A 23,260-nucleotide genomic window follows, 5' to 3' on the forward strand; every position below is an offset into this window, starting at 1 on the left:
TATTTCTCTGATACTCTTTTTTTCTTCCATTTTTTTTTTTTTTTTTTTTTGGCATCGGTCATGTTTTTTGATCTTTTCTTAAAAGGTAGAGCAGATTGGTTGAGCATTTTCCTTGGTTGAAAATGTTTGTATTCCACAAAGGAAACATAGTGGGTCTGCCTTTTTTTTTTTTTCTTTTTTTCTTTTTTTTTTTTGAACCTAAGTAAAGAAAATGCTCTGACTGGGTGGGACAAGTGCCTATAATTTTCTTTTATCCAATGATGTTGTTCCAGTTCCTAGTGGTCCTCCTCGCAAAGTCGAGGTAGAGGCTGTCAACTCAACATCTGTTAAAGTCTCATGGCGCTCACCTGTGCCCAATAAACAGCATGGCCAGATAAGAGGATACCAGGTGCATTATGTGAGGATGGAAAATGGTGAACCCAAGGGCCAGCCCATGCTGAAGGATGTCATGCTGGCTGATGCACAGGTAAGCCTCTGAAATTGCATATGTATATTTTTATAGGATACGTTTATTTTAGTCTGTACCTTAAAATGGACCCCATTTTAATTTTTTTGGCATGTTAAAATTCCTATACAAAATTCTAGCTTTTTTAAAAAACTGAATTACAGTTGATTTACAGTGTTGTGTTAATTTCTACTGTACAGTGAAGTCATTCAGTAATACATATATATACATCCACTTTTTATATTCTTTTCAATTATGGTTTATGACAGGATATTGAATATAGTTCTCTGTGCTGTACAGTAGGACCTTGTTGTTTATCCATTCTCTGTATAATGGTTTGCATCTGCTAATCCCAAACTCCCACTCTATCCTTCCCCCACTGCACCTCCCCCTTGGCAACTACAAGTGTGTTCTCTATGTCTGTAGTCTGTTTCGTAGATAAGTTCACAAAATTTTAGCTTTCAAAACACATGATCCATATTTACCTTCTCAATCAGAGTTGACTTCAAGTGAGGAAGTGAATTGAAATGACACATCTGATTAAAAACATGTAACTGTTTTCTTAAAATACAGATGTACGGCTCTACAGCTATATCTGAGTTTGCCTTTCTGACTTCAAAAAAATTGGTTGACTTAATTAAATCAAAGGGAAGAATTTCAAACAGCAATTTTGCTGATAAATCTACTTTCTGCTGTGCTAAAAGTATTTGGAACTAAGCTGATCTAATTTCTAAATGTATGATTTCTGCCACTGAAGAATAGACATTCTTATTCAGGGAAAGGTATCCAGATAGTATTTTATTTAGTATTTCTTTGCCAAATTACATATCTAATGAAAATAATTGTTTCATTTCCCAGAAAATGAAGATAATGACAGTGATAAAAATTAGAGTTTCTCAGGGTATTGATGAGATCCCCTATGCTGAGCCAAATTAAGAAATCTATTAAGAGTAGTTGAGAATGTGAGAAATTCTGCCAACCCTAAGGCAGTGATTTACAACCATGTAGTCACGATTTGGTTTTGTAATATGTTGTTTAAAACAGACATTAATTTTTTTTTCAGTTTTTAAAAATAAATTAGAAGTGATTCAAAGACAGCACCATAATAAATCTACCTATACATATTTTTCTGAAAGGGAGGGGAAGATTTCAGTTAAGAACCGCCCTACTGGAGATTATACATAACCCATGGACTGGCTTACCTACGCTTGTTCCAATAGCGATGATGTATTAGGAATAGTGGAGTGCTTTGCTTATCCAGCAAATTGGTAGCCGGGCATGGAAATGGATGGGATTAGTGAAAATTGGAAGCGAAAATTTGAAGCTATTTCAATTGAAAATTCCTTCCTTTGTATGAAAGTGGGGAAGATTATGAACAGAGTTGAAAACTGCTGTGCCAGATTGCCAGATTTTGCCTTCTTTTCTCTGTGAAGATAACAGGGCTGTAAAGGGCTCTGTTTTTTTACCCCAATGTCTTTACTCCAAAGTCTTAATATAATCAACTCACAAAGGTACTTATGTTTGCTTCAGTTTCGAAACATTCTAACTAAAGGGGTCTGGCTTAGTGACTAATTTATCTTCCTCAAATCCAGTTGTATGGTTTTGGTTTAAAGGCCATTTCTATAAATTTAGTTGGAAATTCATAGTGTCCCTTAAGACTCTAGAAAAGGACCACTGACTTGCTTTTTTGTAAATATTTATTTTGCACTGCCCATAAAATAGAAAGTTCTTATAGTATAAAATTAATAAGGCCCTAACCGCTTACGTTTTATTTGGTACAGCTGCAATTATGAGAACTAAAATGATACGACCGTCATGCTTTGATGTCCTTCTTCAGTTCATAGATAATCTTACATTATAGAACTGTAGTTCTGTTGCTGTTGTCATTGGGAATATCGTAGTTAGTGAAATTATATGATACAAAATGGCTTAAATATCAACTCAATCTTTTTTTTTTCTCCTCTTCTACTTTGGCTTTTCTTTATTATTTTGCTGACTTTCTTTGTGGTGTTGTTTTGGTTTTTGGTTTGTTTGGTTTTTGCTCATTTCATGTTCTCTTTATCCATTGAATTTTTTTTACATCTTACAGGACTTCACTGAGACTGTACATTTTCAATATTAATGAAAGATGTTAACCTAAATAGTGACTTGAATTGTGTAACCTAGATAGAAATCAGAATAAATGTCACAATGTAGTGTGCATCAGCTTTTTGCTATGCCTTATTGATTCATTCCAATGAACCATGCATTAAAAAAAATCAGCCAGTTTTAATGATAACAACATAGAACATATTTACTTTTAACTTCTCAATTAGGAATGAAGGTGATACCATAACACACATATACTCTTTGGAATTATATTGTATACACCTCTTCATTTGCTTATTTCTTCTATTTTTTTAATCTAAGGAGGGCACCATTGCCTTTATCAGGCTACAAATGTCTCTTCATTTCTTTTTATTTTGTTTCCCTCCTCCCCAACCTTCTTAATCTCAATCAGTGGGAATTTGATGATACTACTGAACATGTGAGTAATTTTTGGCTGCTTTTTCAAAACAGATTATAAATGGTTGTTGTTTCTTATACCCATCTTTCATTTATTTGTACTGTGTCATCACAATTTGCTTGGATGCATGAACTAACAAATTATTTTTTAAAGTACTTCCACTATGTAGTATACTTTTCATTTTGGTTTTTGTTTTGTGAAATTGCTATGATGCTATTGATTGCATAAGAAATATCATTAGTTTGTGTTGTTTTGGTGGCTGCTACTAACTCTGCCTTGTGACACAGTTAGAGGAGGCATGCTTTAAGTGGAGGTATCACAGACGAGAGATGTTAAATAAGTTTGTTCTGGGCTGCTCATAAATCCTGCTCCAGAGGTACATATTCAGTGCATAACATGACCTAGATATGGCACTAATTAACTCTATCTAGAAATGGCAATTCTCTGTTGTACCCATACAAATTTGAGTGAAATTGCATGAGTCATGCCAAGAGGCAGAAAGTATCTTACTTAGTGAAGAATTTTCTTTTTTAATATTTTAGTGAATGGACTGTGTTTTTTATTGAGAGTTTACTATGTATAAGGTACTGTGGAGGACACAAGACGTGACACCTGCCTTTTAAGTGCTTACAGTCCAGGTGCCTAGGAAGGTTATGAAGTTCAAGAAAAGTTCCATAAAATACAACAAAAGTGATGACCTCAAGCAATGTATCATTAATTAATATTTGAATGGCAATATCAGTAAGAGCTGTGAGTTCAGAGACAGTGGACCAGGATGGTAGAAGTCCTGAAACTTATTTGAGAACTTAACTGATGAGTAGGGATTGAAGAAGTAAAAGTGTCTGTCTGTGTATGTTGGTGAGTTGGAGGTAGGAATGTACTTTTAAAGGTCAGCACAGCAGAAGCAGTCAGTCAAGAGTGTGATAATAGGTGACAGTGAGCTTGGCAATTTGACAGGACTGAAGGATTCAAGTTAGTAAGTTAACTAAATACTACTAAGAGATTAAATTTTAATATAATGTTAGAAAAACCTAAAGTGTCAAGCTAAAGAGCTGGTCTTTAACTCTTCAGTCCTGGAGAGATATAAAAAATTATTAAAAGGAGCAAAAAGATAATGGCTGGTGGGAGGTATTCTTTTGTTTAGTAAAGTTTTTTTTTGCCGAAACACAGGGCTCTTGTAGGGATCCTTGGTAAATATGATGGTCAAGCTATCACTCCTCATGAAATTGACAGTGTAGCAGTGTTTTATAAACTTCTTTGACGATGACCCATAGTAAGAAACGCATTATATGCCGTGACCAATTCATGCATATGTTTAAAATAAAGGTTTTACAAAATAATACCTTACCTTTAAATATATGCACATTTTAATATTCAAGTATATTTCATTTGTTTAAAAAACACTGGTCTTGAATGGCTAAATTGATTTCATGACCTACTAAATGGGTCATTACCTGAAGCTTAAAAATCAATAATTTAATGGATAGATTAGAGGGGGAAAAAAATACAGTAGACAGGGAAACAGAGTTCTTTTCCTAAGTCGTGAATTAATAAAAAATTTTTAAAAAGTTGAGCATCAGAAATGAAAAAGGGACAGTTATGATCAATGTTTTAAAGGAAGAATGGACAAAAACATACTAACTAGCTAAGAGTTTGAAGAAGAAAAAGGGACCAAAGATGACTCATAAGTTTTGAAGATGCTCCACCATTCATTAAAATATGGAAGTAAGAAGGGGAGTCTGCTTCCGGGAATGACGTTTAAGCTTTAGTTAAGTTGAAGTGGAGGTAACACTTGATAGTCAAGGGAAAACGTCCAGCAAATATTTACAATGTATTGGGCTGGCCAAAAAGTTCACTCGGGTTTTTCTGTAAAATCTTAACGGAAAAACCTGAACAGACATTTTGGCCAACCCAATACATGCCCTTGGAGCCCTGGGGGAAAGTCAGGGCTAGAGATGAATTTAGGATATAGGCAGAAAAAATTCTTTAAGTTTTAGAGATGGATCCAGTTTTTTTTTTTTTTTTTTAGGACTAGAGAGAAATGCAGCAGATGAGTGACTGTGACAGAACATCTGGGAATGCCAGCTTTTCACAAGCAGGGCCAGGAAGAAGTCAAGAAGGGGCAGATGGGCTAGGAGAACAAAAACAGAGTGAGGAGCTGTGGCCCTGATATCAGTCACACTACCCCAGACAGAGGGTGTGGAAACCACTGAGTAAACAAGTATACCCACAGCTTAAAGAAAATGTAAACCAAGAGGTGATGTGATCCAGGCAGAGAGAGGTGTGTCCAGCTGAGATTAGGCCATGACAGAGGGCTTGAACCTTTTGAGTGGCACTACTTACATTATCCTATCACAACCTGTATGAGAGGAAGGACGTGTGTGGTTAACCCCAATTTTATGAATGAGAAATTTCTAGAAGGCTCAGGGTACATAAATTGCTTGCCGCACGATTTGGTGATAGAACCAGGCCTCGCTTCTTTTTCCTCCTAGCCTGGCCTGCTTTCATCAGTAATTCTGTGATATCAGGGGGACCTTGGAAACAATAATGTTGGCATTCACCCATCATAATTTTGGGAATCGCCAGTGTACCATCATTTTAAATGCCGCTCTCCAGTGGTTCACTTGGTTTTTATATTCTCTGTAATGTTAGTGAAACCATTCCTGAAAATAAAATCTCTCTCCCAGATTTAGTCTATTCATCTGACAGCATAGTATTTCCAGTGGCTCTTCAGGATAGTATCTGATATTCTTGAATTTCCACACTGGTGATATTCCTACACGTTCGAGAAAAGCATATTGTCGAAAGCCGTCATCCCTGGGATCAGAGTCAACCAGTGAGTTCTATGGTGCCCATTACAGCCTTGCACAGAAAAATCCCACTGTTTTTCACACAATCTAATCCATTCACTAAACTCTCACTTGCGTTGTCTTTAGATGCTAAAGACAATGACGTTCTATATTTTCTTAAATTTATGTGTATTCAATTTGAAAACATAGCTGTGCTAAAAATCTGAAAGGTTTTTTTTTTTTTTTTTTTTTTTTGCTGTGCGTGTATGTAGCAGCAAGGAAAATATCAGAACAAATTGATAGCCAGCACTCTATTTAAAGAGTCGTGTAACTTCCAATGTAGAAGAACAGTTCTATGATTATCTTCTCTTATAGCCACCACAGCTTTGGGTCCTTACTAAGAGAAAACTAAGAGTTTTGATAAATAGTTTGTGATATTCAACATTTTCTACATTGTCGGAATTAACTGAACACCTATTCGCGATGTAGTAGAACAAGTCCTGTTAACGTGGTTTTATGGCCGGGCCTCCAAATCATTAGAAAATTCTCCTTAGTTTATAATGATTTTAGTCCATAGCCTGTAGAACTAACCAATAATATACTATTTGAGTCCTAAGAAGCTTCTCTGGCTCTCTGGCTATCGAGGGCCAACAGGTCAGCCATTTGGTAAAATATTTACACGGTGATAATACGTGCTGTTGGGCATCAGCCCCGTCAGCAGTCTGAGGGCCAGGCTACAGTGCAGGCACATGGAGAGCAGCTGGCACATCACAGCAGCTAGGGTGTGGATTGCTCACCACAAGCCACACGTTGTTTTAAGTGTTTACCCAGTTAAGCTCATTTCATCTTTTAGTAGCCCTAGGTGGTCCTAACATTCCAACTTTCACATGGGAAACTGAGGCACCGACGGGTTAAACTCACTTGCCCTGAATCACCAAACTAGTAAATAAGGAAAGCCATGTTTCAATTCAAGAATTCAGGAGGTGTGACTCCAGGTTTTGCGGTTTTGACTACTGCCCCTTAGAGCTGCCTCTTAGGATGGCTGAAGACCCCACTTCAGTGTCGGCATGAAGACAGGTCGTCCATAGCGTGAGCTCTAGGCATGAAACGTCCAGTGCTTGGCATGGCTGTAGGGAATGTTTACGCATGCGCAGAAGGAAGGTGGCTGCCTTGATTTTTCCCCCAGGGCATTTGCAGTGTACGTTCTGAATCAATGTTACTCTCTTGTGTCATTTCAGGACATGATTATTTCTGGGCTACAGCCTGAAACTTCCTACTCCCTGACTGTCACAGCCTACACCACCAAAGGAGATGGAGCTCGCAGCAAACCCAAACTGGTGTCCACCACTGGGGCAGGTAACTGTATCTGTGCATGTGTGTATCTTGAATATGTTCCCGGCAACAATAAGGGTAATTTTCCAAATGCTACAGGTGGTTTTGGTCAGAGGGAAAAATGTACAATGGTCAACTTTAGTGATTTTTGATACATAGTTCAGAGGGTAAAAATAACTGAATAACCATGCTTTACCCAGATTATTCAATCATTCATTCAGCAAATATTATTTGAGCACCTACTACGTATCGGGCACTATTTCCAGTACTTTGATAGAACAATCAACAAAACAAAAAGACTGACCTCCTGAAATTTATTTTCTGACTAACGTAATTAACTAGTGAATAAATGAGTTTTATAACAATAAAATGCCAGGAAGTGATAAATTATCAAAATAAAGGTGTGTGGGCATTAAGGATGGGGCAGTCCCTAAGGACTGTTTTAGAAAGAGTGATGGGAGATCTCTTAGGGGCAGGATATTTGAGCTGAGACTTGAAAGACATGAAGGAGCAAGTCCCACGAGGGTCTGGAAGGCAGAGCATCTAGGGAGGGAAATCACGTGACAGCTTCACCCCCGCCCCCGCCCCCCCCCCCCCCAGCAGCAAACCTTGTTAGAAGAGCTGCTGTCTTGAACTGGGTTGATGACTTAAAGGTGTTTTTTTGGTCATTTTCTCCTCCTCACCCCTTGCTGTGGGGATTCTAAAGAGGACAAATTGCACCAAAGATGGGAAACAGAAAAGAGAATGAAGAAAAGCAAAAAGACTAATACCAGATTGCTCCTTTCTGAAGAAAAAAGCTTCTTAATGCTATTTAGTCTCACTTTGGTTGGCCACATTAGGAAAACAGCATGTTGGAAGACCTGACATTGTAAAACCAATAAATTAAGAGATAATTACAGAAGGAATCTTCTTCAGTCCCTTTATGTAGAAATCTCCTGTGGAACATTTAAGCTATGATTTGATTTATTCCTCCTGAATCACTTCTTGCACAACTTTTTAGGAACACACCTCGATGTAAAGGCATAAAGCAAGGAACAGCTGTGAGGTTGAGGACCGTCCTGGGTGCTGTGCTCACGGCCAAATTTGTCTAAATGTCATAAGATTTGCCTCGCTTATATCCCGCCACCTGGAATTGCCTCAAGCAGCAGGATTACAGATGGCAAAACTCCTTCAAGGCAAAATCTTCTGGGCCTTTTTTTTTAAAATACCATTGTATCAAGTTTATTCAGTACCCTGCATAGGAGATACGGTGCATGTTCAGTGGGGACATGCTGACTGTCTAGCTATGGAATCAGCCTCTATTGGAATGTAGACAACCGAGGGTAAACCCCTGAAATTGAACCCCCAAATGAAGAAAATACATTTCCTTCACCCATATTTATAACTGTGTCTTAATAAGCCTGAAATGTCTTACATGAAGCATCAAACTCCTGTTGCCCATAAGATGGGGAGGTCCTATAATGAGGACAAAAAAGTAGAGGGTTTATCGCCAAGGGATGCGAATCCTAGGACAAGGAATGATATTGCCTATTTTAATGGCACTAAGATGAGCTCATCACTTTTTAGTCACCATACAGAACATTATTTAGAATTGTGGATCATAGATACAGAATTATTTTGCAATACACAATTTTGCATTCACAATTTCAGATCTTTCTTAATCAATGGAGCCTTGGGTATTGAGGAAACGCTTATAATTCAGATGTCTGCACATTTATTTTCTTGAGACCTCCCTACTGATCCTGGGTGGGAGATAGGAGAATCCAGATGTATAATCCTTCTAAGAGAAAAGCTCTAGTTTTCTTTGCTGCCAACCTATAGTAAAAAAACCATTCTAAAGTCATTATTGAACAGATTAATTTGCTTTGTTTTATATAGTATTACAAAAATCCCTTGTATTTATATAACTATGAAGAATTACTGAGTTTATCTCACAGATGTGAGCTCCTAATAACCCCAATTATAAGGGCATTTAGTTATAGCTTCCATGGAGAATTCAGGAATTCTCGTGAAATTTTATTTTAATAGTAAAATTCCTGGTTTTAGGATATGTTTCTGCATAATACATTGTTTCTAGAATCTGTGAACAATCATATCTTTGAAATAAAAACACAGGCCATAACTTAAGCAATCCATGTAGGATTCATGTAACCTGAGGGATGCTTTTGAATAAAATGTTGGCTTTTATGTTTCAATGATTATGACATTTTTGTAGTTTCTTTGTTAATACTCCCATTGCTCTGTATCATGATAATCGGTCTACTGCCTGAAATCTTGTGGTTTTAGGCATATTTGGTTTGAAATTTTCTCTATATTTTTACATGAATTTCACTACTGTACTGAGGAGCTATGTTTAAGGATGAGAGAAAAGATGACAATGACATAGAGAATTTGGAAGTAATAGGCTTAGGTTCAGTCATTTATGATTGTTGCTACTTAGGTGCTAAGTTAAATTGAAGCTAAGTTTAGAGCCATTGGGACTGAGTGCCTTGGTTGATCTCCAATGATTGCTCTTACTAAGAAGAAGTAAAGGGCAGCACATGTGTACCATTTCTGAAGTCATGAGAGATTTTTAAGAGGAAGAATACAGTAAGGAGATAAGAATAATCAAAAGGGAGAAGAGATTATATGTCATGACATAAGTTAGAGTTAGCTTATTTACTGTGCAGCTGGGCCTTCTTCTTCCAATAAGTTCACTAACACACTGCTAAAAATGACCTCCAACTCCCAGAGTAAGTATTTCAGACTCTTTCCTTTTGCCAATCCTCCAGCTCCTAGGCTGGAGTAAGCAGTCCCACAGACCCTGCCACTGCATGGCCTTTAAAAGTGGTCCACACAATATCCCTAAGGCATTAGAACCTTGGACCCAACTCCACATGCAGCACCATCTACTGGTCCTCTTCATTTCTCCACCTGGAGTATGCACTGATCAGAGGACAAGGACCCTGCATTATCCATCTTTTATTTTCCCACCCAAATGCCTACATGCCATTATATAAGTCCTTACATTAAAGTGAGTAGTTGGTAAATGTTTCATACATAGAATTTCTGGAAGCCAGAGATGGAGTGGGTTTCATTGCCAATACGTGCAGTTTTGGAGAATTCTTTTTAACCATTCATGCAGTGTTGTAGAACTCTCCTCATTCCTTTTCCCTTTTTTCTACTTGTTACTCCCTGGATGAAATACCACAACTGTCCATAAAACCCTTACCCTAGCTTATTTAAACTGCGTCTACTATTCACACATTTGGGGAGATTTTAGGTGTTCCCTTCATGTGGCTAACCTCTCCTGAGGCAATGCTGGGAGTTCTTCCTCTCGCTGCCTCAGCTTTCATTTCTTTCTTGACTCCTTCACTAGTGCATCTTGTTGCTTCCAGGCCGATTGTCTCATAGTTTTCAGGCTCAGTGAAACTTCTGCCAGGGAAAGGAGTGGCTGTCTTGGCAGTGGAGAGCAGACTGAGGTGCTTCTGGCACAGCAGTGGGAACCAGTAGATCAGAACTGACGCTCTTACTTCTAGAGCATTGCTTTGATTTCATGGTACCAAGCCCACAGTGTTTATATCCCAGAACAAGAAAGGGCATGCCAGCATCATAAGCAAAAGGCATTAGTGCAACCTAGGCTTTGACTATCACAGAAGAATAGATGTACATTTTCATAAGGCCATGAGATCTTTTTTTCTTATAATTTACGAGTTTGTTAAATTTCTCCAAATTTGTACCGTAGCAATATTATGAAGTGAAACAACAGATAATAAAAGCATACTCATATATGGCTGACAAATATTATTACAATCCAACCTATATTTGTGGTTGCAGGAAATTTTAAATTGTCTTATTTATCCTCCCTTTACATGCATCTTATAGAAACAAGGTGCACAGTGTATTTACTATGATGCAGTTCTTCATAACCAGAATTTTGAAAACTTTCGATAAATATTTTTAATAAAATATATTGTCCCTGGAAAATGTGGAGACCTAATTGTTATGTTTTTCCCCAAAAGTTTCAACCAGGTTTTGTTTATTGAAGGATGTATTTTCTGCTGAAAGGCCCATTTTTTTCTCAGCAGAGTCTCAAATGTTTAATTCTTGACGTCATTGATATTTTAATGGGCAAATCATGTAAATACTATACACACATAGAGAGAAATTGAGGATACTTGCCAATATCTATTTTAAAGTGATTTTAAATGAAAATAATTTTAAATATATTTAAAATAGAAATAAATGGAATAATTCAAGCACTCACCAACTTATGAACGGGTTTGTTCTGAGAGTTTCGTAGTTGGTTAGTAAGATATCGGATACACCTTTCCATGAGAATCAGTGAGTCTTCAGTTTTTGGTTTGGATTGGTTTGGTTTCTGGGTCAACCTTCAACACGTGTACATAATTGCCATTAAAAACTTCAGGAACTATTTTCCCACACATGATGAACCCACTTACTATGAACGTATCCAACACGTGAAACAAAACTATTATATTACTTCATTGGTTAAGGATAGAAATATCACAAAGAATTTGTTCTTGGACAGAGCACACCACTTCTGGGGTCTGAAATATATAGTGAGCAGGTTAACCGAGTAAGTTTTGAAGTTAATATTCTGTATGTTATCTCAACACCTTTCTAGTTTGTTTTTGTTTTTAACTTATATCTGCATACCTATGATACTATTTTTCATTGCCTGTGTATTTCTCATTGCCATTAGTGTAAGCTTTCCTCCCTTTTGACCATATTTTCTCCCCTTTCTATTAACTTATTTTTAGTTCTGTTAATAGTCTTTTCCCCTCCCTCATCTTTGGACTATTTCCAAAGAAACTCCTGGCTCTGTGTTTTTTACCACTGTCCTTGTCTGTGGATTCCAGGAATAATTATTGTGTGTTAAAAAAAAAAAAAATACGGTTGTAATAATACATTGAGTATATTAGACCTATTCACATATCTAACTTATTTAGCTTGAAAAGAAATTATGTACTTAGCCCCTGACCACAAAAACCTTAATATTCTGATTATTAATAATTATTATTATTAATGAAATGTAAAATACTGTTCTAAGGCTTTTACATGCATTTCCGCATTTAATATTCATAACAACAATATGGTGTAGGTCTTAATATAATTCCTATTTTACTAGATGCAAAACTTGATGAGAATGACTGGTGTGGATGGTATAAACAAAAAATGCAAATTAGATCCACAGTAAGTCAGAGCAACATTATTTTACATTACCTTTTTTTTTAAACTTATAATCAACATACTAGTTAAGTTGTTTGGGCCATGGATTCAGACAGACCTATGTTTGTCTCGTAGCATCCTCACTTAGTACGCATCTAACTTTGCACAGTTTTCTATCTCTCTGTTTCATTTTTTTATTATACAAAGTGAAGATAATAACTAAGCAGGGCACATAGGAGTGAAGGATGTAAATCAAGTGAGATACTACATGTAACGTTCTTAGTACAGTGTCTGGTACATTGCATGGACCCAGTAATTAAATATATTTTAATTATTATTCTTATTAGCTGTACCTAACTGGCTAATCCTTACTGAGCTTCATTTCTCTGCGGCATGAACCCTCTATGTGTTAAGATTCGAAATGTGAAGATGTTTAAAAAAATCTCCTTAAATTATCATTTCAATAATAATTCCTATTTTCTGTCCATTATCAAATTCTAATATCTCACCCTACCTTAAAAGAGTATGAGAAGGAGCATGTTTCCACAAAGGCATATAGACCGAGCCTTGGCTTTGTTTATAAGTAAAGGCATGGGAATGCCCATGGAGTGGCATTCCCGTTCATCAGTGATTGAAATGCAAACACCCACGTAGGGTGGTCTCACCACTCCCTCCTGTGTGCTCCAGTTCCAGGGAAACCCCGGCTTGTGATTAACCACACTCAGATGAATACCGCTCTCGTTCAGTGGCACCCCCCCGTGGACACATTTGGACCCCTCCAGGGCTACCGTCTAAAATTTGGCCGGAAGGATTTGGAGCCACTCACTACTCTGGAGTTCTCTGAAAAAGAAGATCACTTCACAGCGACAGACATCCACAAAGGAGCATCGTACATCTTCAGGCTCTCAGCCAGAAACAAAGTGGGCTTTGGGGAGGAGATGGTGAAGGAGATCTCTGTTCCAGAAGAAGTCCCAACTGGATTCCCTCAAAACCTCCACTCAGATGGCAGCACGTCAACCTCTGTCCAGATATCTTGGCAGCCACCTGTCCTGGCAGAGAGAAATGGCATCATCACCAAGTATACCCTTCTTTATAGGGATATCAATATCCCTCTTCTTCCAATGGAGCAGCTTATTGTTCCAGCTGACACCACTCTGACACTCAGTGGCTTAAAACCAGATACCACATATGATGTAAAAGTACGTGCTCACACGAGCAAAGGCCCCGGGCCATATAGTCCCAGTGTCCAGTTCAGGACACTGCCTGTGGATCAAGGTAGGATTTGTCTGCTTACGGCCTTTCTCCCTTAAAGGAATGTCGGTCTTTGGAAATCAGTATTTTGAAGCTATAAATAACTGATCGGCCCATTCATATTAATAGGTTCCGCAAAAGCAAAAAGGTAAAGTATGTGACACTTAATATGTTTTGGATGCCTTAGATTTCAGTTAGAGAATGCCAAGCAAGTCTGGCTGACAGCACCCCAATGTTCTCAGGTAAGGAAAACACAGTATAGTTGACTGAATGGGAGAGAAAGGAGAGATCTTTATGAGAATGAGGTATTAAAATGAATGCTCTTAACAGGTAGGCAAATCACACTTCTCTGTCTGATCAAAGTAGATGGCATCTAGCTTAAGCCCTCCTGTCCATGGAAAAGGACGAGTCATACGTTTTTAGGAGTAGTTTAAATACACTGTTTTTCCTTTTCCAGCAGTGTTTGCAAAAAATTTTCATGTCAAAGCAGTAATGAAGACTTCAGTGCTACTGTCTTGGGAGATTCCAGAGAATTATAATTCTGCCATGCCTTTCAAAGTAAGTTGTTTTCTAACGTGTAAGAAGATATCACTGGTAAAAGTGGAGGGGACAGGTCACTTGGGTAAGTTACTTACAAAGCATACAGACTGCTTTGAGTCAGCCACACATACTTGTTATTCTCTCTGTGGCTTTCACGTAACAGACTGAGTCTGGCTCTTTGGCAGTGTGACCTTTCCCCTCTCAAGAGAAGGCAGGAGCTCAAACCCAGGGCCAGCATTCTTTGTGGGTCACCTAGCACTTCCAAGTTGAACTTTTTACATCTAAGCTAATGCTTTTGTTTTTTCATCAGGAAATGAAATTTACATGGTTTCTACCTGTTTGTAATGCAGTATCCTGGGATTTAAGTAATTTGTTAATTGGCCTGAATTCTTTGAATATTTTAAACTTTAGTTTCCCATTGAGAGATATTGGCAAATGTTAGCAAGAAGTACAAGTCTGTGAAAGAAAGAATAAAGAAACATTTTTGAAAGTAAAAATGTATTTGGGAACAAGAATGGAAGTGTTTGGGAAAAAGTGGTGTGGATGATGCATTGAAACCTAGAACATTTCACAGACAACTGACGGGCCACATACTGTTAAGATATTGTACATTTCTTCGTGTATTTTTGATAGACTTAGAAACATTGTATCATTACACAATAAGAAACAAAAGAAAATTGATGCCATCTCTAGAATTTATTAGCACTTTCAGGCTTAGGAAATTCCCCAAATTAGAAATGACCCATATGTATTTTCCATAAGCAAGTACCATATTAGTTAGAAAATATTCATTGCCTGACTGATAACCAAATCTCTTTGATTGGTCGTATCTCTCTAGATTCTTTACGACGATGGGAAAATGGTAGAAGAAGTGGATGGCCGAGCTACCCAGAAGTTAATTGTCAACCTGAAGCCTGAGAAGTCATATTCATTTGTGCTGACAAATCGTGGCAACAGTGCTGGGGGCCTGCAGCACAGGGTAACCGCAAAGACTGCACCAGATGTTCTACGTACCAAGCCTGCCTTCATTGGGAAGACCAACTTGGATGGCATGATTACCGTGCAACTGCCCGAAGTACCTGCAAATGAGAATATAAAGTAAGTTGATCGAAGGTTAGGGCTGAAGGATAGAAATGCATGTAAGCAAGAAAAAAAAAGGTTAAATCTCGGGAATATGTGGTTATAAAAGACTATATTGCTGTATGTAGAGTCAGAGTCTTCTGCACAGGCTCATAGTTTTGTTATTCAAGTTCTGTTGCATTGTGTTCTAGAGTTCATTGTGACACAGAGTCTCATCACTTTAACATTAATGAGAGTGTTTCTTTACGTTCCAGAAATGGTATAATTTAGGAGAGATAGACAAATAGAACATGAACCTTACCATAAAGAAGTTTACGTCGTGGTGTATAGAATAATGTGAATAGTCGAATAACTGCTATTTGGCGAGTGTTACTCTAATGGTGAGGAATTCTTAGAAAATACTACAATGCTAAAAGAAACTTTAGGAAATTGGATACAAAAAAAAAAAACAGTACAAGACACTGCTGTTTTACATGTGTGCTGAAAGATGGGAGAAATTTCAACAAGTTAAAGTTCAGAATGACATTAGAAGAAACATGAAAGCTAGAAAATGTAATTTTTTTCTGGTTTGGATGGAGCACAGTGTAGAGGCCAATGGGCCTGAAGTGGAAATTAAATCCAGTCCATTAAGTAGTTTGTTGGTTGTATATAGCTAGTTGATGGTAGCCAGTAGAAGAAAAAAAGTGTTTTCACCAAAGTATATTAAGTATGAGTACTGTGGTAGACCCTGGAGAACAAAAAAAGAGGATGTGGTCCCTGTCTTCAAAGAGTTTACCACAGAGTGAGGAATACAGAGAAACAGACAGATGCAATATGTGCTAGCGATAGAATCATACTCTATCTTAAGAGTAGCTAATCCAGAATGAAATGGGTCAAGAAAGCTTCTGAATTTAATCTTGAAGGACCGATGACAGGCATACAAAAAAATCAGAGGAAGGAAATCGTACGCAAAGGCTCATTAGTAAAGGAAGCAAGTGATTCTGTAAGGCATGTGCTCAGAGAGCCAGGGCAATAGTAGTGAGAGGCAGGTATACAAGAGGGAAGTTGTGCTCAGAAGTTGGAACTGTATCCTATAGATAGTGACAGTCCATTAAAGGACTTTATGCAGGAGAGTGGCATGATATCATCTGTGTAATACCTAAGTTTCCTTCTTTGCCATTTTAGGAAATATTTATTGTGTGTCTGCTGCATGTTAGGAACTGTGCTCCCGGCTTGGGATAAGACTAAACCCTTTGTCATTTCTTCTATCCCACATGATCAAGTTTGGATGAAACTTGCTATGAAAGGTTTGAAGGTCAAGCAGAGGCATTTCTACACAGTTCATGGATGGTTGGAGCCTTTACATTTAGTAGCAATCTGGTGACATAATGTAGGAAAGTTCTTAGGGAAGATGGCTCCTGAAGGCATGTCAGAAGGATTGGAGCACCACAGAGAAAAGTTTTGGGCAGTCATTGTGCAGTTAGTTGACTCTAGGCAAGTAACAAGATTCTGAAGTGAGATGGTGATGGTGGAAATGGGATGCAGAGGCAGACAGAGAAGTAGGAATTGGCAGCTGTCTTAATGGAGGGAACGAGGCAGAGGAAAATGTCATAGATGACTCTGAGGTCTGAGATTGGATGACAAAATAAATGATGCTGCCATTCATCCTGAAGGATGAAAGATCAGGAAGAAATTAATGAGTTTAATTTTGTGTACATTTTACATGAGGTGTCAGTGAAATCAGTCTCCATTTACATGAGTCTCCATTTTTGTCCACTCTTCTATCATTTAGAAAACTAAAAAGAAGAATGGAATATTAGTGTGATTTTGATTCCAGCAAAATTTAGTATGAAAGGGAGATTTTATTTTGCTATTGTTTAAATATTCTATGGATATTGTTTGATCTCCCACCATAGTTCCAGACAATGTTGCAGGAATTCAGTGGAGAGAATGCTGACTTTCTCATGGCTCTTACATAGTATAGGTAATTGGGGAATTTGGACAAGTAGAGAGTCAGGTGGAGTGGAGTCCTGTGATACCAAAAGTTAGTTGGATAGGGGAGGCCACAGGAGGAGCTCCCAACCCCCGTTGAGTAGTTCAAGGAAGAGGCCCTGAAAAAAGCAACATCTAAGCTGAGGCTTAAAGAATCACAATAAGCTGGTCCATGGGAGTGGGGGTGGGGAGACGCTGTTTCAGGCAGAGGACAGCACATGTGGTATTGCCCAAGCAAGACAAAGACTAGCACTTGTTATTGGTCCACGTCTTACCCATCCATTACGACTTTTCAGCTGGCATCCAACAAACATGTATTCTAGACATACTGTATTGCCAGCACTAGGTCTGGAAATAGAAAGATGATTGAGATAAAGCCCTACCTTATAGTGGGAAAACAGATACAGGAAACAGATAATAAGAATATATGGAGCAAGTACTGCCAGGTACTGTAGAAACATAAATACAGAATTCTAGCCCAACTCGGATGTCAAGGGAGATATCCAGAAGGAGCTGATATCTAATAAGTCTTGAATGATGAGAAAGATTTAGAGAAGGTCAAATAGTCACAAACAATGAAGGAACAGTCTGTATAGTTTATATGGGCTATAAATTGAGTCTGTTAAAAACATGTGCTGTCTTTTCAGGGAAAGAGTAAATAAAAGATGAAAATAGTGGCACATAATCTGTAGTTTTTACTATTAGATTTCAAGACTTTTCTTTATATATTAAAAAAAAGATTTTAATGGCTATTTACCAAATTAGTTTGGTAGAATGTCTCAGACATTATTGGGAAATGACAGTTTAGTCCATTGGTGACAGACTTCTTTTTCATTTCCCAACCTCTGAATGAATTGAGAATATTGCAGAATATAGTCTCTCAGAGAGAAAGACTTGTTCAATTTTTCTTTGTTTTATTAATTTTTGTACTTCTTCTTTGTAATATTTGACATGGGAGTCAAAGAAAAGGGATAAAACTTTGGTAACAAAGATCAGAGACTATTACAAAACAGAAAAAGAAAGCAAACCATTATGGAAAAAACTCTGTTCTAGAAATGAAGTAAAGATTCCCAGAAATATATTCTAAACACTCTGGGGGAAAGACAAGAGCAAAAGACAAAACTGGGGAAAAGTATAAGAACCATAAGAAATGACAAGCAAATCTCCTGTTAGCAAAAATCCCTAGATAATTCATATTCACTATGTTTTTTAAAGGGATAATAGCATAAAGTTACCCATCCAGTCTTCTAGGTTGGTTCATGTGGCATCGTCAAATATGACAAAACGCTGTGTGCCATGAGGTACCACTTGCAGTTCAGAAATTAGAGTGGAGCTTTCTGTTAAGTATTGTAAGGGAGAAATGAGGGGAGAAAACAGAATCGATTCCAGAGCTCTGGGGTGGGTTGCTAACTTGTGTTTAGGTAAAAGCTAGCTACAAAGATGCTTCCAATTTGTTTTCCTATCAAAATACAATTTTGATGATTGAACGGCTGTTTTGTTTACCAACAGAAACCAGGCTTTCCTCGTTTCCGGCCAAGATAATTGAGAGGTCTTGATCCCCACCTCCAAACTCCTCACCGTCGGAAAATAAATCTGTCTCTTGTAAACGTAATGCAGACATAGCTCCTTGCTTCTGTGATTTCACACTTGGGTTTTGTGTGGAGAAGCTGGGAGCTCCCTCAGCGAAGGGCCAGGTTTTTCACGAAACAGCCACATCGGTACTGCAGGTTCTAGTACTAGGAATTTTGTGGGGCTTCAACCTTCTCTTTGAATACATTTAGCGGGCAGAATGCTGGTCAGAAACTCTAGCAATGCCACCATCCGTCAGAAGCAAGTTGTGGTGACAAAGAGGACTTCTGTGACTCTATAGAGCAGGATTTTACTCTGATAAGAAAAAAAAGCACCACACAGATTGTACTCAGAGAAAAAGCTGCCAGAAGGTACCCAATGTAAATTAACTCCCTAGCAACCATTTCATGTTTATGAAAAATAGAAACGAAGAATGAGGGTGTTTTATAAAATTTTAAATTTATTATCTACTTTTTCTTTCAAAGAAAGACATTCTTGGAAGCAAAGTTGTTTCATAACACACATGCACCACTATTACCAGCTCGGTGTGTATAAGCTGTTTAATGTTTAATTCACACATCATATGTTTGTTAACTGAAGTAGTAAAGGCTTAAATTTGTATAGAGCTTTACAATTTACTGAAGGTATTAGAGCATTTCACTAACGTCTCACAATAACCCTGTGAGGTAGGTGGTCTCCCCTTTTACAGGTGAGTAAAGTGAGGCCCAAAGACACTAAGTGGCCCAGCCAAGATCATAGAGTTGATACTGCTACTAGTTAATAGGGACAGAGGACTTACTAGGTGTTCTTCAAAGGACACTGCACACAGTGACTGCTGTAATCTTCACACCAAGGGTCCTCTTCATTTTACAGCTGACGAAGCTATAAGGTAGTATACTAATTGGCCCTGGCAACACAATAGCATAACCAGAGAGGAAAGATTTGAACTTAGGCAGTCTGGCTCCAGAGTCTACATGTTGAACCACAACCATGCCTCTGTGACCATAAAATGATTGACCAAACCAGGATTTTTTTTCCTAGGACAATTGCTAAACATCTAAGAACTCCATAACAATTAGATGTCAATAGGACTGCCCCAGACAAACCTCAGAACCAAGAGGCATCAGGTACATGCACTTGGCCACAGATTATGGAAATGTATGTTAAATGTGGAACAATAAAATCAGTAGATTGTCATGAGAATTTAGAGGAGAGGTAAAGGGAGAGGCTAGACACAGTCAGCATTATCATCTGCCATTTTACAAATGAGGAAAGTGAGGCTTAAGACAATTAATAACTTGTCTGACAACACATAGTTTAAAAGATTAGAAACCTTAATTTAAACAGAGAAACTACAAAGATCATTCAACCTGCTTTGGTTTTCCTGTGGTTAATTAATTTGATTTAAACAATATATACCCAAATGACCAAAGCCAGGAAAAAAAAAAAAATCAAAAAATGATTCAAGGAATGACATTCATCATTAAACTCTGAGACAAATGTTGACCTCCCAGTTAAATAATGAGTTGGAGAATGCTAGTATGGACTGTTAATACAAAAAGCCTGCCAGAATTTGAAGTGGTACTGCCACGAAGACCAGAGCTCACCTTCCCATATAATTATATGGAACTGGGCCCCTTGATGATAACATATTAAATAAAATTAGTAAAACTTTACATAGGATAATTAAAATTCTGAAGGTTATATTTAACTTATCTAATTAAATTTAATATACTGGGAAAACACAGCTTACATTATGAGTAGTCGAGGGCTCTCCGGATATATTGATTCTCAAGTTATTTATTTTCCATTAGTTTAATAGTGAAGGTCTATGTTGAAAAGGGTATTTGAAGGCTAAACTTCAGCCTTGAGTTAGACAGGCAAACAGAGTATAAAGTTTAATTTTACCCATATGGGAAGCTGCTCTATGTCCAAAAGCATTTTTTTTTTTTTTTTTTTTTGCATTTCAAGCAAGTTCTTTCAGTTCACATGATTTAGTTGATATGAATTTGCAGGGTATATGTTAGTTCCTCACTTTACAGAGTCATCTTACCTTACCTAACACCACATGACATTAGAACCAGGATCACCGCTTTGCTGGTAACTAAAAGACATTAAGGCATGTCATTAGGCTGGTTTGGAGAAAAGAGAAAAGCTTGATGAGGTTTCAAGTTGGAAAGTTCTAATGCAAGAGAAGAGCCTCAAAATGTTTTTGACTTCCCGATCTAGGGGAGGCATAAATCCCCAAGAGTTACCTGCTTCACCCACTTCCACTTTTCAGTGAAAAAAGAACTCAGTGATAAAATGGCAACGTTAGCAAATTTGGGGAAATTATATGTGTAACTGCTTTAGCAATGTGTTTCTAAGTATATGAATATGTCTTAAACGTATAAGAAAATTATGGACTAAAAATGGTTCATTGAGACCATGTAATAGGGGTCATTGGTCTAAGCAGAGGTCAGGGAAGGTTTGAGTTAGGAAGTAAAAAAGTGAGTTGCTATTTGAGGAAAGAGAGAAGATAACTTGGGATTTGTTGGGAGTGACAGAAGGTTCTAGACAGGTGGTATAGAATGAGCAAAGACAGAATGGACCAAGTAAATTCAAGAAACTAAAAGCCCACCAGGGCGTAGCTCAGAGAGCACAGAGAGATGGATTCAGGCAGGATCCTGCTGAGTCGTATAATGCCTTTGGTATTTATCCTAAGACAAATGAGGATCAATGGAAATGTTACAATTAATTTTCTATTGCAAAATGAAAATTTAAGAGACTGGACTAAAGGGAGTTTAACTCAACAGAGAGAGAAAATTAGGAGACAAAGTTAGGAGCAACCCAGGCATGAGACAATGGAATGAAGCCAGAGCGGTGGCGGCAGAGATGGGGAGAAGTGAATGCACTATAGATAGTTTGGAAGTAATAGGACTCAGCGGTAGTTTGGGTATGAGGGAGGGAGAGAGTTAATGCAGATCATCAGTGATAACACCTAGGTTTACAGCATGTGCCCTAAAATGGATCATGGTGCAATATTGGAAGAGGATTACTTTTGGAGGCGTATTTTTTGTTTTATTTTAACCACAGTAAATTTGAGGTACTTTTGTGACATAGAAATGGAGACATAAAGTTGGAAGGGGGTAAACTTGGGGAGTTCAGAGGAGCGTTCCAGGCTGAAGATGTCAATCTGTAAATCATTTGCATCTAGGGGATAACTGATTCCCTGAGCTGGAATGAGATCCCATGGGAAGAAAAGAGGAAGTAAAGACAAATCCTTGGCTAGATCCTTGAGGAACGCCACCGTTGAAAAGCTGGGTAGCAGATAATAAATCCTGCTAAAGAAATAAGGTTAACATGGTGAGAGATTTAAGTAGAAAACCAGGAGAGTTGGGTACAGAGAAAGAACTGAACATGTTTCATGGAGGGTGTTATGAATACGCAGATTCTGATAAAAGATCGAGTAAGGGGCTTCCCTGGTGGCACAGTGGTTGAGAGTCTGCCTGCCAATGCAGGGGACACGGGTTCGTGCCCCGGTCCGGGAGGATCCCACATGCCACGGAGCGGCTGGGCCCGTGAGCCATGACCGCTGAGCCTGCGTGTCCGGAGCCTGTGCTCCACAACGGGAGAGGCCACAGCGGGGAGAGGCCCGCGTACCACAAAAAAAAGATCAAGTAAGAAGAGAGTGAAAAATTCTCCTTTTGATGCAATACTGACGACCCAGGTGAAGGTGGTGAGTTGGGCAGATGAGGCCAGAGCTAGAGCACAGTTGACTGGGAAGTGAATGGAAGGTGAAGACATGGAGAACAGCAAGAATGCACAGCTCTTCTCAGAACTGGGGCAGTAAGAGGTAGGAGAGAGAGAGAAAGTGATGACTGGAGCAGGATGTGGATGGAAAGCTAATCGATAGAATCCAACGAGGATGGAGAAATCGAGATATATGGGAGACAAGGGGTATAGTATATGGTAGACATCCAAAGAGAGTGAGATGCAGGACCCAATTCAAGAAAAAGTAATTGGCTCTGGAAAGTGTAGTCAGCCCTTCTACGGTACCGATCGGAAAGATTATGGTTTGCACTCAGATATAGGTCGGCTTCTAGTTTGTTAGACGACGAGGGAATGCTTGTCGAAATCTTTTTCTTTTCTCTGTATATAAGAGCGCAGGCCATCTTCTAGTGGAGAGGCATGTATGTCCAAGATTTGAGGCCAGGGGAGAAAGTGTGAAAAACTTACTGTGAAGATTGGATGGACTAGGTAACTAGAGAAGCTGTGGCTGTGTTGCCAGGCAGTGTTGAGGCCTGTTTGAGTTTGCTGAATGTGAACTTACGGCATCATTCTACCCTGTGCATTATTTCTCAAGCTGTATTCAGCTCCTTGGGTTCAGGCACAGAGGAAGGCTATCAGATTTTAGCTAAGGCAGAATGGAGGATGTGGGTTTTGGAAGAGAAGAGCTCAAGAAATTGAGAGCCCTGGGTGGTGCATGGGCCAGCCCTCTGAAGGTTGAAGTCACCCAAAATGATGGCAAAGTTTGGGAGGGAAAAAAAAGACTGTTAACCCTGGGAAAAACAAAACAAAACAAAAACTTCCATAAAGGAAAGATTCTGAAGAGGTTGGTAGATG

The 23,260-nt window shown here is 38.3% G+C and overlaps 1 protein-coding gene across 14 annotated transcripts in view; it reads left to right on the forward strand.

Moving 5' to 3' along the window:
• PTPRD (protein tyrosine phosphatase receptor type D) overlaps nt 1–23,260 on the forward strand; it is a 2,135,645-nt gene that overhangs the window by 1,960,013 nt on the left and 152,372 nt on the right. For 11 of the 14 annotated variants that reach the window (XM_079926376.1, XM_079926379.1, XM_079926370.1 and 8 more), the window contains 6 exons: nt 273–466; nt 2,946–2,972; nt 6,979–7,096; nt 12,932–13,519; nt 13,953–14,053; nt 14,874–15,133. In XM_079926376.1, the coding sequence (XP_079782502.1) occupies nt 273–466; nt 2,946–2,972; nt 6,979–7,096; nt 12,932–13,519; nt 13,953–14,053; nt 14,874–15,133 (1,288 nt within the window). The remainder of the gene's footprint in view (nt 1–272; nt 467–2,945; nt 2,973–6,978; nt 7,097–12,931; nt 13,520–13,952; nt 14,054–14,873; nt 15,134–23,260) is intronic. The other 3 variants (XM_079926372.1, XM_079926374.1, XM_079926375.1) reach the window with 3 other exon arrangements.

Source organism: Stenella coeruleoalba (genome assembly GCF_951394435.1).
Source record: "Stenella coeruleoalba genome assembly, chromosome: 7".
In the NCBI taxonomy this organism is placed as follows: Eukaryota; Metazoa; Chordata; class Mammalia; order Artiodactyla; family Delphinidae; genus Stenella; species Stenella coeruleoalba.